The following is a 19,969-nucleotide window of genomic DNA, read 5'->3' as shown; positions in this document are numbered from 1 at the left end:
AAGGTTGCTTCAACATAAGAAAATTGATTAATGTAATACATTAACAAGGGGAAAACACTCATGATCATCTCAGTTGATCCAGAAAAGGTGTTTGACAAAATACAGCACTCTTTCTTGACTAAAAACTCTTACAACAGTAGGAGTAGAAGAAAACTTCCTCATCATGATAAGGGCATATATGAAAAGCCCATGACTAAAATCCTTAATGATGAAAGACTGAGAGTTTTCCCTCTAAGATCAAGAACAAGACAAGGATGCCCACTGTCACTGCTGTTATTCAACATTGTACTGGAAATTCTTGCTAGAGCAGTTAGGCAAGAAAAAAATATATAAAAGACATCTGAATTAGAAAGGAAGAATTGAAACATTCCTTATTTATAGAATATAGGAGCCTGTAATATTGAAATTCCTGAACATTCCACAACAAAGATCCTAGAGCTATTAAATTATTTCAGCAAAGTGGTGGGCTACAAGGTCAGCACCTGCAAATCAGTATGTTTCTGTACACAAGCAATGGCCTATCAGAAGAAGAAATCAAGAAGAAAGTTGTATTCTGATATCAACTAATAGAATCAAATATCTATGATAAATTTAACCAGGGTTGAAAAGGAATGATATGTAGAAAACTACAAAACTTTGTTAAAAGAAATTAAAGATCTAAATAAAGGAAGGATAGAGATATCAGTACTACCTGTATTCATCAGCCAAAGGGGTGCTGATGCAAATTACTAGAAATCTGTTGACTTTTATAAAGGGCATTTATTTGGGATAAAAGCTTCCAGTTACAAGGCCCTATAGAGTCCAGTTCAAGGTTCTTTTCTCATCAAAGTCAGTTGCCACGTATTAAAGCAAGATGGTTGTGAATCTCTGCAAGAGTTCAGCCTTCTCTCTCAGCTACAGGCTAGCATACGGCTCTTCTCTCTTCCTGGGGCTTTAGCTGTTTGAGCCTTCTTTCTGTCAGGGCAGGACAGAAATGACCAAGTTCTTTCCTCTTCTGTGTCTTTTTCTGTGTGTCTTCTTGAGTGAGTGTCCATTTATATAGCTCACCAAGGGAACAGGGTCTTAAACCCTGAGTTATACCCTACTGATGCGGTCAAATCAAAGCCCTAATCTTAACATAATTTAATCAAAGACATCTCAGCTGAATCTAATACAATGAAAGGGAATCACACCCAGAGGAACAGACCATTTTACAAACATAATCCTTTTTGGAGTTCATAAAATAATATTAAACTGCTACACTACCCAAAGCAATTCATAGATTCAATGCAATCCCAATCAGATTTCTAACAGTTCTTTGGATGGATTGTATAATTAATATGTATCAATAAAATAGATTTTTTAAAAAATTCCAACAACCTTCTTTGCAGAAATGGAAAAGGCAATCATCAAAATTAGATGGAAGGATAATAGTCCCCAAATAGCTAAAACCATCTTGAAAAAGAATGAAGTTGGAGAACTCATGTTTCACAGTCTTAAAACTTACTTCAATGCCACAGTAATCAAAACAGCATGGTGCTGGCACAGTGACGGACATGTAGACCAACGGAAAATATAAGGAAGCATGTTCAGGACCTTCACTGGTTTCTTAAGACTTTATAACCAAAGCACAGCAAAAAAAGAAAAAATAGAAAATGGAATCTTATAAAAACTTTTCTTCCTTAAATAACTTTATATCATGAAAGTAAAATGACATTCTAAACAATGGGAGAAAGTATTTTGGAAACCATGTATCCAATAAATTATTAATATTATATATAAAGAAATCCTTCAGCTTAACAACAAAAAGATGAACAATCCAATTTAAAAATAAGCAAGAGACTTAAATAGATACCTCTCCAAAGAAGGTACACAAATGGCCAGAATATGAAAAGATGCTCAACATCATTAGCCACCCAGATATTGCAAATCAGAACCATAATGAGGTACGATTTCACACACCATTAGAATGACTGCTATTGAAAAAGTAGAGACAATGTGTTGGAGAGCATGCAGAGATATAGAAACACTCGTCCATTGCTGGTGGGAATGTAAAATGATGCAGCCACTTTTGGAAGACAGTTTGGCAAATCTTCAGAAAGCTAAATATAGATCTACCATATGGCCCTGCAATTCTACTACTAAGTATATATCCAAAAAAATTGAAAGCAGGCATGTTCATAGTGGCATTATTCATAATTGCCAAAAGATGGAAGCAACCCAAGTGTCCGTCAACTGATGAATGAATAAATAAAATGTGGTTTATACACACAGTGGAATATTATTCAGCTGTAAAAAGGAATGAAGTCCTGATACATGTGACAATATGGATTAACCATGAAGATGTAATATTGAGTGAAATAAAATAGACACGAAGGACAAATATGATCTCACTGATTTGATACAATTAGAATAAGAAAACTCAGAGTCAGAATCTAGAATATAGGTTACCAGGGTGGTAATAGGGAATGGGAAGTTTAGACTTAAAATGAGCAGGGGTCCTATTTAGAATGATAGAAATGTTTTTGTAATGGATGGTAGTGATGGTAACACAACATTGTGAAAGCAGTTAACAGCACTGAAATAGATGTTTGAATATGATTAAATGGGGAAATGCTAGATTGTATATATATTAACAATAAAATTTTTTTTAAAATCTGTGAAACTACAATACACAAATAGTGTACCCTAAGTCAAACCATGGACTTCAGTTAACAGTACAATTATAAGAATGTGCTATATGCTGTTAAAACAAATGTTCCACACCAATGCAGGATGTTGGTGGTATTTGGGGATATTGTATTTTAATCATGATTATTCTGTAAACCCGCAACTTCTTCAATAAAGAAAAAAGTCTGCATTTGTCCTTTTCCCAAGTATGTCATAAATATCGTGGACAATTTTACCTTCCATTTCAGCAAAGGAATACTCTGAATTGAATTGTTCATAAGAAATATTTTTAATTCTATGTGTAATGCTAAGGAAAATTTCACAGTACCAGCATTTATTCTATCTTAATTTGTTGTTTTTCTTTTTAGTTACAACATTAAAGCCTGAACTTGGAAAGATTATGTACCAGGATTTCAAACAGGTTGGTATCCTGCCCCCCTGCCAATGACTCACTCCTCCATTTGCTTGTTGTTTGTGTTTGGTTTCTGCTTGTTGTTTGTGCGTGTTGTCTGCTTGGCTTTTTTTGCTCATTGTCTGCTTGTTGTTATTTTGTTTTTTTCTTTAGGAGGTACCGGGAAACGAACCTGGGAGCTCCCGTGTGAGAGGTGGGTGCTCAACTGCCTGAGCCCCATCTACTCCCTGCTCATTTGGGTTTTTTTGTTCATTGCCTGCTCATTATTGTTGTTGTTGTTGTTTTTCCTCATCTGCTTGTTGTCTGCTCGTTGTTTGTTTGTCTTGTTTAGGAGGCACCTGGTACTGAACCTGGGAGCTTGTGTGTGGAAGGTGGGTACTCAGCTGCTTGAGCCACATCCGCTCCCAGGTTGGTATTTTTAAAGTAAGACATTTGCTAAGAAATGAAAGTGCTTGCTTTTGGTACCTGAATTTTATAAAATTTGCCACTTTCTGTGGTTTTAGGGGAAAAACTAGAATTTTGTTATTTGAAAAATAAATAGTCCAATTATTGCTGCTGAGCACAACTGCAGTTTTTTATGTAAGAAGTTAACTTCTTGTGCTCCCAAAGATTAGTTTCAGTTTGTTGCTGTATCATACTGCTTTATTTCCTTAATCTGTTTCTTCTTTTACTGTTCATATTTGACTATTGATTTTCATTGCTAAAAACATTTTCCAAAGTTCAGAGAAGTGATTTTATTATAATCTTTCCTTTTGGGAAAAAAGTATCCCTTTCTCTTTACTTGAATAAGATTCCAGCTTTATCTAGCTGTTAAAATGTATTCTTCTTTTCTAAAGAACTATAGATCTGTAAAATTTTAGAGAATAAAAACTACATTAAAAAATTTTTGCAAAACAGTCTTTTTTACTGTATGTGTATCGACTGTGACTTTAAAGTGGCTTTGAGGGAGAAAGTATTTTCTGATCTGGAGATTTATATGGAATCATAGATTCTGTTTGTTACTCTGGTAGCCTTGAAAACACAGAATCCTGTAACTGAAAAGGAAACAAAAATATTAGAGGAATGAGACTCTACCTTTATCACATAGGTGGCCTGTGGCTAGTTAATAAAACCAGGAGATGAAACAGGCAAAAAAAAAGACAAAATAAAAATATATAAGTAAATGCTTATTCTTAGTGTATAAAACTTTAAATCTGTTAAATCCATGTTAAGTAGCCAAAAATATTGAGTAAGTTTACATACAAGGAACTAAATTAGTAAGTGATCATTTGGGGAAAATGTTCAGCAGCATCAATAATTAACCAACATAATTAAAGCAACTAGGTCACAGCTATTAAATGCAGCCATTATTAATTGGACTGTGAAGAAACAGGTATACCTACTCCTGCATTTGATATTGCAACAATTGGTATACTCTTTCTGGAGAACAATCTGCCAGTATTAAAGAATGAGTGAAAACCTGATCATCCCTTTAATCTAATAATAGGAATATAGTTCTATGAAATAATTAAAAAATAATAATAGCTTTATATTTATAATACTATAACTGCAAATATATGACGTCTCAATTAGAGAATATTGTACAATAAGTATTAATTATAAGAATAGAGTAATATCCCTAGAGAGGACAGTTTTTATAGGAAAAGCACTGTTTATACCTAATATTAAGGGAAATCAGTAAGGAAACTCAGAAGACTGAGTTTCAGGACCTGAGAACTCTGTTTAGCACATTGGTTTATCACATAGCCACAGCTTCCTTTTAGACTCTAAGTTCTTTATATACACGGAGAAGTGAGTATAAAGCAGTGGTTCTCATCTCTTATCACACATCAGAATGTTGGAGGTACTTTTTTTTTTTAAAGGTTTATTTATTTATTTATTTCCCCTCCCCCCCCCCCCCACCCTGGTGGTCTCTTCTTTGTCCGCTTCTGTTGTTGTCAGCGGCACGGGAATCTATGTTTCTTTTTGTTGCATCATCTTCTTGTGTCAGCTCTCCGTGTGTGTGGCACCATTCCTGGTCAGGCTGCGCTTTCTTTCGCACTGGGTGGCTCTCCTTATGGGGCGCACTCCTTACACATGGGGCTCCCCTACGTGGGGAACACCCCTGCGGGGCAGGGCACTCCTTGCGCGCATCAGCACTGCGCATGGGCCAGCTGCACATGGGTCAAGGAGGCCCCGTGTTTGAATCGCGGACTTCCCATGTGGTAGACGGACACCCTAACCACTGGGCCAAGTCACCGCCTGTTGCAGGTACTCTAAGAATAGCAAGAACAATAGGAATATGATCCTACAGAATAATTCCAAATAAGTACTAGATTTATATTTATAGTAATAACATAACAGTTAAAAATAATTTTTTAAAAATCTCAGTTATAATATAAATGAAAAGTGATGCCTTGGTCCCAGTTGAAACCAAATTTCTTGGGGATAGAGCCCAGACATCTGATTTTATTAAGTTCCCTAGGTGATTATGATGCACAGTAAGTTTTGAAAACCACCAGTGTAGAGTGATGGGTAATAATCTTTTATCACCTCCAGAATGACTGAAAGTACACTATTCTTTCACTTTATAAGAATGGTCAGTAATCCTGGTGTAATGTAAACAGAGCAAAGAACAGTAATGCCAAATAGTTAACAAGTATTATTTAAAACTTGTAACTAAAGAACTATACTTAATATCTCTAAATCAATATCCTCAGAAACTTTTAATTCAGATTGTAAAAGTTGAAATACAATGAAAATTTCATATCAAACAGTGTAATTAATGACATTCTAAAGAGAATTATATGATAAATAGTATTAAACTAATCTCTAAAATTTCTAGGTTGTACAATTAGTAAATAAAAATAGGCCTCTAACATCTGATAACAGAAGATACTGAATCTTTTTTTTTTTTTTAAGATTTATTTTATTTATTTCTCCCCATCCCCTCATTGTTTGCACTTGTTATGTCTGTTTGTCTTCCTTGTTTCTTTAGGAGGCATCAGGAACCAAACCCAGGACTTCCAATGTGGGAGGGATGCACCTAATTGCTTGAGCCACCTCTGCTCCCTGCTTTGTTGTATCTCTCATTATGTTTTCTTCTTGTGTCTCTTGTTGCATTAGCTTGTCTTCTTTAGGAGGCACCAGGAACCTCCACTCCCTGCTATCTTGTGTCTCTTGTGTTTTTTCTTCTTGTGTCTCTTGGTGCATCATCTTGGTGCATCAGCTCGCCATGCTTCCCCATCATGCCAGCTTTCTGTCTTCTTTAGGAGGCACTGGGAACCAAACCAGGTACCTCCCATGTGGTAGGCAGGAGCCTCATCCACTTCCTGTTTTTTTATTTTGTTTCTTAACATTTATTTAATTTATTTATCCTCCCCCTTGTTGTTTGTGCTTGCTGTCAGCTCTCTATGTTGATGTGTTGTGTGCATGTCTTCTCTTTAGGAGGCGCCAGGAACTGAACCTGGAACCTCCCATGTAGGAGAGAAGAGCTCAATCACTTGAGCCACCTCAGCTCCCTTACTGATTCTTTTTTTTTTTTTTTACTTATTTTTAAAATATAATAAACTATATTTTAAAAGAGGCTTTAGATTACAGAAAAGTTACATCAGAAGTATAAGGGATTCCTATATATCCTACCCTCTCCCCTTCCCCATCTTCCCCTATATAAAATATCTAACAATTCGGTGGTAGTTTCTTTAAAATTAATGAGTAAATATTGAAGCATTGTATATTAGTTGGGGTTCTCTAGGGAAACAAAACTGACAGGAGATATCTGTAAATAGTATGAAATTTTATAATGTTGTCTCACATGACTGCAAGAATACACAAGTCCAAATTCCACAGGGCAGGCTGTAAACCAGGGCCTCCAGTGGAAGTCCTTGATGAGCTCCCCAGGAGACACTGACTGTCTGAAGTAGAGATGGTATTTCTCTCTCTAAATCCTGAAATCACTTCCCCTTTCAACTTCTTCAACTGATTGGATGACATTTCACTCATTGCTGATGGCAGTTTACTCATTGATGGTAGATATAACCAGTCATCTGTGCAATCAACTCACTGATGATTAAAAGTCCATGAAATGTTCTCTTACAGTTAGCCCAGTGCTTGCTTGACCAAACAGCTCAGCACCATTACCTGGCTTACTTCATATATTAGCCTACATACATGGCTACTTACCAGAGTCTATAGTTTACATTGTGGTTTTAAATTAATTCCAGTGTTCCCAAAATGCACTGTGTTCCACCTATTACTCCCTCTCCCTCCCTTCAGAACCTCTGGTAACCATTATCTTTATATCAATGTTACATGTTCTCCCATTGCTACAATATTAATAGTTTACTTTTTTACAGTTGCATTCCTCCCTAATGTTTGTTCATTTCTTAACCTTGAGGACTTTGGGATATGATGCTGGCTCTGCCACAGATTGAGAGGAGGCTTAGATCTTATGAGGCAGATGCAAGGAACTGTTTTGCTTTCAGTTCTAGATAGTCACTGCTTTTCTGGGATACTGATTCTTAATACATTTATTTTTCTATAAAGGTATCATGGCTTTTTCAAAGATGAAGTGGTAATCACAATTTTGGAACTGTTTGTATTTTAAATATGAAACAAGTCACATATGATTGCACTTGTGGTTTTTATACTTTTTTTTCATCAAACCATTTAACTTTGTATTAGATATCAGTTGCTGATCTGCCGGGTTTAATAGAAGGAGCACATTTGAACCAAGGAATGGGCCACAAATTCCTCAAGCATATAGAAAGAACTAGACAACTGCTTTTTGTTGTAAGTTATATATAATGATAAGATTTAAAGGTAAAGTAGTAGTGTTACTCCGCTAAGTGTTCAGATGGGGATTAAGCATAGTAATTTTTGTTTACAGTATGGGGATGGAGATGGTGTTATCAAAGTTTAATGCATCAGGTATAACTTGTCCTTACCAAGATTTAATTCATTAAGATTTCTGACATAATATTATATAATATCTATTTTCTATTTCATTGATGGTGCTAGAGTTCTATATTTCATTGCTTATATCGGTATAGATTGTCTTATCTATACTATTTCTCTAATTAATAACTATCTTTTTACAAGAATAATTTATATAAATTATAGGAACACCTCAATTTTTCTTATTTATTATGGGTTTCTGAAATTTTATCAATAAAGTATAGAGAAATAGTATTAAAAGCCAAGAGGAGTATAGAGAAAAGTAGAGAAGCTATTTTTGGTTTGAGAAACTAAAACATTTCAAAACACAGAAATATGTATTTGGCCCTGAAAGTGTTTCTGTCTTTTGTTTTTTTTCAGGTTGATGTTTCTGGATTTCAGCTTTCTTCCCAAACACATTACAGATCTGCTTTTGAAACTATAATCCTGCTTACAAAAGTAGGTTTACTACTTTCCTGTGTTGCTACATCTTGCCTATTATGTAGACACATAGGACTATAGGAAATAACATCTAATAACTAGAATAATTGCATATTCTCTCTCTGGTTTTTAAAGCTGTGATGATAGGTAAAGAATTATTTATACTTGCTGTGTCCATTTCCTCAGCAACCACCTTTCCTCAAACTATTACACTCTTTGATTACAGATCTCTATTAGGTATTTTTCAAACTTTTTCTTGCTTGAACTCTAAAGCCTTTGACTAAGTGAGGTTTAAACTCAAAACTTAGCATGGTTTATGAGGTCTGATAAGGTTGGGCCCCTACTCAGCTCTCTAGCTTTATCACTTATCAGTCCATGTTCCACCATTCCATTATGTTCTACATTCCAGCTATACCATACTTTTATGATATCTCTCTAATGCACCATGATATCTTCCACCTCCAGGATTTAACAGACCCTATTTCATTTGCCAGGAGGACTTTATCCTTCTGACCTTTCACTGGCCTGGCTAACTCATACTCATTCATCAGGTCTTAGCTTAGATTTTGTTTTTATTCTTCTCTTTTTCTTCTTTTCTTTCTTTCTCTTAGCTTAGATTTTGTTTCCCTCAGAATCAACTGTAAATGCTTAATTTATTGCTTATATCCTTAACTCCATGAGACCAGGGGTGATATTTATCTGGTTCAAGAAATGCTTTTAAATAATAATAGCACTTATTGAGTGCTTCCAGTGCACCAGGCCCTTTACATGAATTATCCCCTTTAATCTCCACAAAACCCCTTTTTAATGTCTCAAAAAACAACAAAGTTGGAGGACTCATACTTCCTGACTTTAAAGCATATTACGTAGCTACAGTGGTAAAAATAGCATGATACTGGCATAAAGATAGACATTGACCAGTGGAATAGAACTAAGAATTCAGAAATAGACCCTTACATCTATGGTCTAGTGATTTTTTTTTTTTTTTTTTTTTGCTGCGTGTTTTTCTTTGTCCACTTATGTTGTTGTCACTGGCACGGGAATCTGTGTTTCTTTTTGTTGCATCATCTTGTTGCGTCAGCTCTCCGTGTGTGTGGTGCCATTCCTGAGCAGGCTGCACTTTCTTTCGCGCTGGGCGGCTCTCCCTATGGGGCACACTTCTTGCGCGTGGGGCTCCCCTACAGGGGGACACACCTTCATGGCAGGGCACTCCTTGAACGCATGAGCACTGCGCATGGGCCAGCTCCACATGGGTCAAGGAGGCCCGGGGTTTGAATCAGGGACCTCCCATGTGGTAAACGGACGCCCTAACCACTGGGCCAAGTCTGCTTCCCCTATGGTCTAGTGATTTTTGACAAGGCTGTCAAGCATACCCAGCTGGGCCAGAACTGTCTATTCAATATGTGGTGCTGGGAGAATTGGATATCCATATCCAAAAGAAAGAAAGAAGACCCTATCTCATACCTTATACAAAAATTAACTCAAAATGGATCAAGGACCTAAATATAAAAGCTACAATCATTAAACTTGTAGAAGAAAATGTAGGGAAACATCTTCAAGATCTTGTGGATAGGTGGTAATTTCTTAAGCCATATACCCAAAGCATGAGCAATGAAAGAAAAATAGATAAATAAGACCTCCTCGGGAAAACGGACTTTGGCCCAGTGGTTGGGGCGTCCGTCTGCCATATGGGAGGTCTGCGGTTCAAACCCCGGGCCTCCTTGACCCGTGTGGAGCTGGCCATGCGCAGTGCTGATGCGCGCAGGGAGTGCCGTGCCGCGCAGGGAGTGCGCCCGTGGGGGGGGCCGCCCATCGTGGAGGGAGGGTGCAGCCTGCCCAGGAATGGCGCCGCCCACACTTCCTGTGCCGCTGACGACAACAGAAGCGGACAAAGAAACAAAAGCAGACAAAGAAACAAGACGCAACAAATAGACACCAAGAACAGACAACCAGGGGAGGGGGGGAAATTAAATAAATAAATAAATCTTTAAAAAAAAAAAAAAGACCTCCTCAAAATAAAACACTTTTATGCTTCAAAGACTTTGTTAAAAAGTTAAAAAAGGCAGCCTGCTCAATGGGAGAAAATTTTCAGAAACCACATATTTGAGAAGAGTTTGATCTCCATGTTATATAAAGAGATCGTACAATTCAATTTAAAAATGGATAAAAGACTTAAATAGACATTTCTCCAAAGAGAAGATACAAATAGCCAAAAAGCACATGAAAAAATGTTCAACTTCACTAGATTTAGGGAAATGCAGGTCAAAACTACAATGAGATATCATTTCACGCCGTACAGAATTGTCATTATTTAAAAAACATAAAACTACAAGTGCTGGAAAGGATGTGAAGAAATAGGAACACTCCTTCACTGTTGGTGGGAGTGTAAAATGGTGCACCCTCTGTGGAAGACAGTTTGGCAGTTCCTCCAAAAGCTAAATTTAGAACTGCCATATGATCTGTCCATCCCACTACTAAGAATATATTCAGAAGATCTGAAAACAGGGATGCAAACAGTCATATGTACACCAATCAATGTTCATAGCAGCAGCATTCACAATTGTCGAAAAATGGAAACAACCCAAGTATCAAACAACCAATGAATGGATAAACAAAATGTGGTATATACATAAGATGAAATACTATTCAGCTGTAAAAAGAAATGAAGTAGGAAGCATATGACAATATGGGTAAACTTTGAGGGCATTACACTGAGCAAAATAAGCCAGACAAAAGGACAAATATTGTATAGTCTCACTAATATGAACTAAATATGACAGATAAACTCATGGACTTAAACTAGAGTATAGGTTACTAGGAGATAGAATGTGTGTTGCAAATGGGGAGCCGATGCAGAATCTATGTAGAATGTTTAATAAGGTGAATTATAAGTGTGTAGAAATGAAGAGAGTTGATGGTAGCACATTTTAGTGAGTGTAACTAACACTGTTGATCTATAAGTGTGAATGTAGTTGAAAGGGATAGTCTAGGGAGTTTAAAAAAAAACTTAAAATTTTATTCCCAGAGTTTTACTTTAAATACTGAACAGAATCAAGATGAGTTCTGTAACTCAGCTGCCCTTCTAAATTAAGTAAAAATGTGAAAAAAAGAATGCAAGAGGGAAGGAGGGAGGGAGGAGATAGCTAATAAGCATTAGAGCCAATTCTAACTCAGGCAGTTTGATGATAGTGTTTATACTTTTACCACTGCACTTCATGTTGAAAGTATTGAGATCAAGAAATAATCAGAGGGAAGCAGATGTGGCTCAAGTGATTGGGCTTCTGTCTACCATATGGGAAGACCTGGGTTCGATCCCTGGGGTCTCCTTGTAAAGGGTGAGCCAGGCCCACGTGGAGAGCAATGCAGCAAGACGATGATGTAATTAAAAGACTTGGGGGAGAGTCAAAGCAAGACGCAACAGAAACCAGGAACTGAGGTGGCACAAACCACAGGGAATCTTTCCCACATCAGAGGTTGCCAGGATTGAAACCTGGTGGAGCCTAGAGGAAAAAATGAGAAGACCAAAAAAAAACAAAAAAACAGCAAATGGACACAGACAACAAAACAGTAGGGGAAGGGGGAAGAACACACACACACACACACACAAAATCATTGGATATACCAGAAGTATAAAAAAGATTGGTGAGCCAACTATTTTCTATTAGCAAAGCTATAATGAACTTAATGACCTTAGAATCACATTATATCCTCCCACAGCAATGATTCTCAACCCTGGGCAACTTTGCCTCCCAGAGGACATTTGGCAATATCTGGGCATTGTTTTTAGTTGTCAGAGCTGGGGGACTTCTGGCATCTAGTGGGTAGTGCATAACATGCTGCTAAATATCCTGCAGGGTCCCCCTTAACAAAGAGTTAGAATTTCCAAAGTGTCATTAGTGCCAAGGCTGAGAAACTATTTTACGGAGAATGCTTTATCTAGGAGGAGAAAGTTGATTTCTCCCTTGTCCATTACTAAGAATCAATTTAGTACTTAACCACCATTAGTTCCTCAGATGTAACTCTATGCTGTATGTATATGTAAAGAATGAAGGGAAGTAGACGTGGCTGTACTGATAGAGCGTCTGCCTATCATATGCAGGGCCCACGTGCAGTGCTGCTGCACGCAAGGAGAGCCACCTGCGTGAAAAAAGTGCAGCCCACCCAGGAGTGATGCCACAGCATGGAGAGCTGACGCAGCAAGGTGATGCAACAAAAAAGAGACACAGTTTCCCAATGCCTCCTGACAATGCAAGCAGACACAGAAGAACACACAGCAAATGGACAAAGAGAGCAGACAATAGAGGGAAGGGGAGAGAAATAAAACAAATCTTAAAAAAAAAGAAAAGAGCCATAAAAAGGAAATAAGGACACATCTCCCTAATGCTATTATTATTCTTATAGCTGTCATGCCAGATATTAAAATTTAAGGTTAAAAAGAGGTTTCGAAAGTAGTGTTGTTATTTGAGATATAGAGAACCATTAAGAGATAATGAAGTATGAAAGCCTTTTTACTGCTTTCATCCTGTACATAAAGAATAATAGCCTTGAATTTGTATCACATCATTGAGACTAGAGCCCTCTGGCCTTCCTTATGCCTTGGGAAAATGATTTAAAACAATGTCTTTTTTATTCAAGTTGAAATATCATCTGAGTATTTGAAAAATAAGCCCATTGACTTAAAAAAAAAGATGGGTTTATTGAGATATAATTCACATACCATAAAATTCACCCCTTTAAGGGTACAATTCAGTGGTTTTTAGTATATTGTGCAATATATTGGTATATTGTGCAACCATTACCACCCATTGTCCCATCACCCCACCCCTTGATACTTCTAATATCTGTTTCTGTGGACTTGCTTATTCTTGATATTTCCTATGAATGAAATCATATAATACATGGTTTCTTTCACTTAGTATATTGTTTTCAAGATTTATCCACCTTGTAACTTGCCTTGGAAGTTATTTCTCTTCATTGCCAAATGTTGTTGTATGACTATACCATATTTTGTTTATCCATTCATTCAGTGGACATTTGATTGTTTCCATCTTTTGGCTGTTATGAATAGTGCTGCTGTGAATACTTGTGTACAAGTTTTTGTATGGACATCATGTTTTCATTTCTCGTGGATATGATATATACCTAGGAGTGGAATTGCGGAGTCATATGATAACTCTTTGACATTTTGAGGAATTGCCAAACTGTTCTCCAAAGTGATTCCATCATTTTACAACCCTACCAGCAATGTATGAGGGTTCTGCTTTCTTCATATCTTGGCAAATACTGTTCATTTTCTTACTTTTAAAAATTTTAGTCATCCTAATGAGGTGAAGTGTTATCTCATTATAGTTTTGATTTGCATTTCACTGGTAAATAATGATACTGAACATTTTTTCATGTGCTTATTGGCCATATGTGTGTCTTCTTTGGAGAAATGTCTATTAAATTCTTTAAACAGTTTTTAATGGGTTGATTTTAGATTGTTGAGTTGTAAGAGTTCTTTATATTCTGGATACAAATCCCTAATCAGACACAGGGCTGGCAAATATTTTTCTCCCATTCTGTGGATTTTCCTTTTTCAAGCACAAAAAAAAGTTGTAATTCTGTTGAAGGCCTTCTATCTTTGTTGTTGTTGCATGTGATTTTGGCATCATATCTAAGAATACATTGCTTTAATCCAAGTTCATAAAGACTTAAAGTCTTTATGAATGGATAAGCATATTGGCTTTTTCTAAGGCTAGTATGGGGTATAATATTAAACTGTCTTTACTGATTTCTGAATTTTATCTGAATGCTTTATAGAAGTCCAGATATCTGTATTTTGCTCTAGACACAAAATCACAACTGTCTGTAGATGTCACATGAACTAAAATATACTAACATTTAATCTAACCAGTAGCATTTTCTGAATTGCAGTTATTAATCAGCCTTGTGGTTGTTAGGAATTATTGCATTTCAGAGATAGGAGTAGGTTATAGATTATCCAGACCTGTAAGTAAAGAAAGACATTACCAAGTGGGTAATTTATATGGATAATTTTATAAAATTACTCCTTTAATTTACAGGAATTAGAGTTGTACAAAGAGGAACTTCAGACAAAACCTGCACTTCTGGCAGTTAATAAAATGGATTTGCCAAATGCCCAAGATAGATTCCATGAACTGATGAACCAACTTCAGAATCCTAAAGGTAACTGTATTCTTTCATTTAATTCCTGTTTTATGACTACTTAACCACGTGCAGAGAATGTGCTAAATGATAAAATGGATAAAAAGAAAACTGATAGTTTCTATTCCTAAAAAAACATATATATTAAGAACACATACCATATGAAACATTTAAGTAACATTGTAACATAATAATTACCAAGTTCCTGAATGTTTAATATGGACAATAAGTTATGGAAGCAAAGGGAAAAAAGGATTAATTTGCACTGAAAAGGTCAGGCTTCATGGAGAAGTGAAAATTAAACTAGGCTCTTAAAGAGTAGATGGGATTTGGATAAGAGGAAAATGTCAGTATTTACCTATAACATACATCAGTTTAAGTACTTCACAAGCTTTTGGAATTTCTATTTCCCCTGATATACCATGATTTAAAAACCGAACTAATAGTTCTAAAGAGCAGTGTTTATTTGTAACCCTAATTCTGTAGGTCTCTGAAGAGTACTAGTCTACTCAAAAGAAACTTGAGTAATACTGTGTATATATGAAACAGAAAACTGCATGCTATTGTTGAAGAAGAATTTATTTGCTTGAAATTTGTTCCTGAATAGACCTCTTTGTATAGAGGAACTAAAAGGGAAACTCCATGGTTTTAAATATTGACCTTTGCAGACCACCTCAATCCTAGTGTTGATGCTTGCTTTTTCAGAGTCTAATGCCTACAAATACTCAAAAATACTTTTGCAAAAATGAGGAAAAGTAGAGTTTTCCTTGGGATAAAAATTGGAGGAAATAGACTGTAGTGTACTAGGTCTAGCAGGTAGTATCAGAAGGTCTTTTGTCTCCTCCTAAAAATGTCTCCTCTATACTATACCTGCTGGAGCTGTCCTTGCATTAATAATTTCTTTTGGGTCTACATATTCCCTGGCATTGTTTAATAGCCCTCACAGCCTAGTGTCATTAGATCTATTTGCTACTTGGTCTTGCAGAAAAGGCAATTTTCAGAGGAGGCATAAGGAGGGAGAGTTTGTCTGCTTAAAGCAGATACTATGAATTGGGTCGGGTTAAACAATGGGAATTTATTTGCTCGTGGGTTTGAGGCTGAGAAAATGCCCAAATCAAGTCATCATCACAGAGATGCTTTCTTTCTGAAGAATAATTACTGGAGATCCTTGGCTCCTCTCTCAAATGGCAAAGCACATGGTGACATATGCTGGTCTCCCTTCTCTTCTGCGTTTCATTAATTTCAGCTTTCATGGCTTTGTCTCTCTTTGAATTTCTTTCTCTTATAAAGGACTCCATTAATAGGATTAAAACCCATCCCGATGAAGTGTGGTCATACCTTATTGACTGAAGTGGCCTTATCAAAAGATCCCACTTAAAATGGGTTCAGACCCATAGGAATGGATTAACTTTAGGAAAAGGTTTTTCTGGGTACATAAAGCTTCAAACCACCACACTCCACCATCTGGACCCCCCCAAAATTTTTTTTTCTTTTTATATGCAAAATACATTCATTCCACCATAGAAGCCTTAAGGCATTTCAGAAGCAATGCTAAGTAAAAGTCTCACCAAAATCTGTTACGGGAGCGGATGTGGCTTAAGCAGTTGTGGGTTCAGTTCCCTGTGCCTCCTAAAGAAGACAAAACAAACAACGAGCAGACATTGAGCAAAAACACCAAGCAGACAATGAGCAAAAAACCAATGAGCAAGGAGCAGATGTGGCTCAAGCAGTTGAGGACCTGCCTCCAACATGGGAGGTCCTGGGTTCAGTTCCCAGTGACTCCTAAAGGTAAAACAGACAATGAGCAAAACAACAAGCAGATAATGAACACAAACAATGAGCAAAAACAGTAAGCAGACAGATGATAGCGCCATGTCTGGGTAAAAATAATAATAATAAAAAATCAGGGAAGCAGATTTGGCCCAATGGATAGGGTGTCCGCCTACCATATGGGAGGTCCAAAGTTCAAACCCAGGGCCTCCTGACCTGTGTGATGAGCTGGCCCATACACAGTGCTGATGTGCGCAAGGAGTGCCGTGCTACGCAGGGGTGTCCCCCGCATAGGGGAGCCCCACGCACAAGGAGTGCAGCCCGTAAGGAGAGCCGCCCAGCGCAAAAGAAAGTTCAGCCTGGCCAGGAGTGGTGCAGCACACACGGAGAGCTGACACAACAAGATGACACAACAAAAAGAGACCCAGATTCCAGGTGCCGCTGACAAGAATACAAATGGACACAGAACACATAGCAAATGGACACAGAGAACAGACAACTTGGGGCGGGGGGCGGCTAGCGGGGAAGGGGAGAGAAATAAATAAATAATAAATCTTAAAAAAAAAAAAATTCAGTTACAGCTGTGGCGGACACAATTCCTTTCTGTCTGGTGGGAAACAGACAGAGGACTGTTTGGAATCTAGGAAACTTAGAGAACAAGTTATCTGCTTCCAGTATGCAATGGAGGGAAAGGTATAGGATAAACATGCCCAATCCCATAGGAAGAAATTGGAAGGAAAACAATGATCACAGGTCTCAAGTAGTTCTGAAACCCAGCAGGGCATATGCCATTATATTTCAAGGTCTGAGAGTCATCTAAGGAATGATACTTTGTCCACCAGATCCAATGGAATGGCAGCCACATTCCTTCCAAGCGCTTGTCCAGCCGCCATCCTCTCCTTGAACACTAGGCTGAAGGCTCCCCTCTCCAAACATTAGGATGGTATCCCAGCTCCACAATTGTTGGGACACAGTCTATGCTCTCGGAGCACTGGGATGGGAGTCAGACTCTCCACAATTTTGGGGCATATGCTTCGCTTCTCCAAAGACTGGGATGGCACCACTCCTCTGAACAGGAGGGCAGGCCCACTCTCTTGGCCTGAGAAGGTGTCTTTGGTCAAGACCTCAGTTACCATGATTTTGCCCTTGAAGTGACTTTTCCTTCAATCTGTCTCTTTTCCATCCCTGTTAGCACAAGCTAGCAGTGGTTCTGTTCATAAAGATCTCACAAAACTGAGTTTTGCATGTAGTACAGAGGGGTCCAAACTATCAGACAGTTGGACTTTCCACAGATCCTTCCTGGGTAACTGCATTTCTAATCCTCATTTCCACTGAAATTGCTGACTGGTTCCATGTTCAGCTGAACCCTAATGTGGAGCACTATTCTTTGGGGACTTTCCAGAAATTCAGAATTTTTCAAATCATCAATTTTTGGTTTCTTTATGCTCAGTAGTTCAGTTCTCATCTTATCCTTTTCCTCTCATATTTTACTGTGAGCTGCAAGGAGAAACCAGACTGCACTTTCCACACTTAACATCTTGGAAATCTTGCAAGCTAGCTATCCATGTTCATTGCGCTCAAGTTTTTCCTTCCATGTGACATCAGAACTCAATTTTGCCAAGGTCTCTGCCACTTGAAACCTTTTCTTCAATTTCCAATAACTCACTGATCATTTCCATCTAAGACCTCATTGGAAGTACCTGTGGACACTGCTAATGGGAGGGTTGATTTGGCATGGTTTGATTGACTAGGCTTAGATTTGCCCAAATATGTTAAAGAAGGCTTTCATCCAGATTTTCCTTGTTGAAGGGCCTCATGTATTGGGTTTGCTTCAACATTTCTATCAATTCAACTTTGGTTCCAAAGGAGAAGATTTTAATTTTAGTTCCTAGTGTTTCGGGGGTCATCTAAGTATGCCAGTCCAGGTTTCTGCATGTGCTCAGGTTACAGTGGCCTGCAAAAGGAGAAGAGGCTGCTAAAAATGAGTTTGGGACAGTGCTTGCAAAACAAGGACAAAAGGAGGAGGAATTAAGGGTAGCTAATAGGTTTGGGTGATTTCACAAAATTTTGGGTTCCTTGGTTCACAAATCAGACTTCTTAACATAGTTTTGACTTACTTTCAAAGACAATGAAAATTATCTTAGCTTTGTGTTCTTTTTTTAGATTTTCTGGGGCTACTTGACAAAAACATGATTCCAGAGAGGATTATAGAGTTTCAACATATCATCCCAATTTCTGCAATTACCAGAAAAGGAATTGATGAATTAAAGAACTGTATAAGAAAATCACTGGATGAACAAGACAACAAGGAAAATAATGCATACCATAAGAAACAATTGCTTAACTTAAGAAATTCCAATGCCATATCTTACAGTGAGCCACCATCAAAACATGCTGTTCCTCATTCCTGAATGGATGTAATTTAAAACTATTAAAAATGTTTTGAGTTTCTTTGTGTTACTTTCAGTTTTTCACAGACGTATAAGTATTTTTTGAAAGATTCTTATTAATCTTTTGGTACATGCACCATCACTGATAACTTTTTAACCTATTCTTTTGTAGTTAAGGGAATCAACAGAAAAATAAAATGATAGTTTATAAGTTTATAGTCAGTCCAACAATTAACTATATCCTCTGACATTCCTTTAGTCATGATTTCTCTATTGAGATCATTTTTTAAAATTATATAAAAAATTTCCATAGAATATTGTTAGGATTGGCAACTAGGTTTTTTGTTTGTCTTGTTTTGTTTTTAAGGCTATCATATACATAGTTCCTCTAAATATATAATAGTTCTGTTTTTTAAAAAACATTTTCAAAATCTTAAACTGAAACTTATATTTGGCAGTATCAAGATCATTGAGGGAAGCAGACATGGCTCAACTGATACCAGGGTTCGATCCTCAGGGCCCCCTGGCCCATGTGCAGTGCTGTTCCTGCGCACAAGGAGTGCCGTGCCATGCAGGGGCATCCCCGTATAGGGGTGCCCCAGGCGCAAGGAGTGCACCCCACAAGGAGAGCTGCTCCACGTTAAAAAAGCGCAGCCCACCCAGGCTTGGCACCGCACACATGGACAGCTGACGCAGCAAGATGACGCAACAAAAAAGCAGTTTCCCAGTGCTGCAGGATAATGCAAATGGACACAGAAGAACACACAGTGAATGGACACAGCAGACGGGGGCGGGGGAGGGGAGAGGAATAAATAAATCTTTAAAAAAAAAAAAGATCATTGAAATATTTAACAGAAACCAAAGGTAAGTATTTGTGACAAACTTTCAGACAATTTTTCTTTCTCATATATTTTTATCTTGCTTTGGAAGAGCTCTAGTTTGTTTCATTGTCCAACTTAACAGTTTAGAATAAGAAGTACAAACCTTAAACCATATTATCAATCATCCATATATCCTTTTTTCCCCTCATTTTTGGTAACAGCTTTATTGAGATATAATTCACATACCATAAATTCATTAAATTTGGGAAGATTTTGACCATTGTTTTCCTTAAAATTTTTTCTTCTCATTCTTAATGCCTGGCATTCCCTTTATGTGTTAATGTACATAATACGTATGTATTCTGTATTATGTCAACATAATGGTGTCCCACATCTCTCAGGCT

General features: G+C 37.3%; 1 protein-coding gene across 1 annotated transcript in view; it reads left to right on the top strand.

Annotated features, from left to right (window-relative positions):
- GTPBP10 (GTP binding protein 10) overlaps positions 1–18,805 on the top strand; it is a 44,070-nt gene extending 25,265 nt beyond the window's left edge. The window contains exons 6-10 of the mRNA XM_004457635.5: positions 3,018–3,070; positions 7,724–7,831; positions 8,357–8,434; positions 14,482–14,605; positions 18,518–18,805. Of these exons, the coding sequence (XP_004457692.3) occupies positions 3,018–3,070; positions 7,724–7,831; positions 8,357–8,434; positions 14,482–14,605; positions 18,518–18,765 (611 nt within the window). The 3' untranslated portion in view covers positions 18,766–18,805. The remainder of the gene's footprint in view (positions 1–3,017; positions 3,071–7,723; positions 7,832–8,356; positions 8,435–14,481; positions 14,606–18,517) is intronic.
- Positions 18,806–19,969: the final 1,164 nt, after the last annotated feature.

The sequence above is a fragment of the Dasypus novemcinctus genome, chromosome 5 (genome assembly GCF_030445035.2).
Source record: "Dasypus novemcinctus isolate mDasNov1 chromosome 5, mDasNov1.1.hap2, whole genome shotgun sequence".
Classification (NCBI taxonomy): Eukaryota; Metazoa; Chordata; class Mammalia; order Cingulata; family Dasypodidae; genus Dasypus; species Dasypus novemcinctus.
The sequence above is the reverse complement of the archived record's forward strand: the minus strand, read 5'-3'. Positions and strand labels throughout refer to the sequence as shown.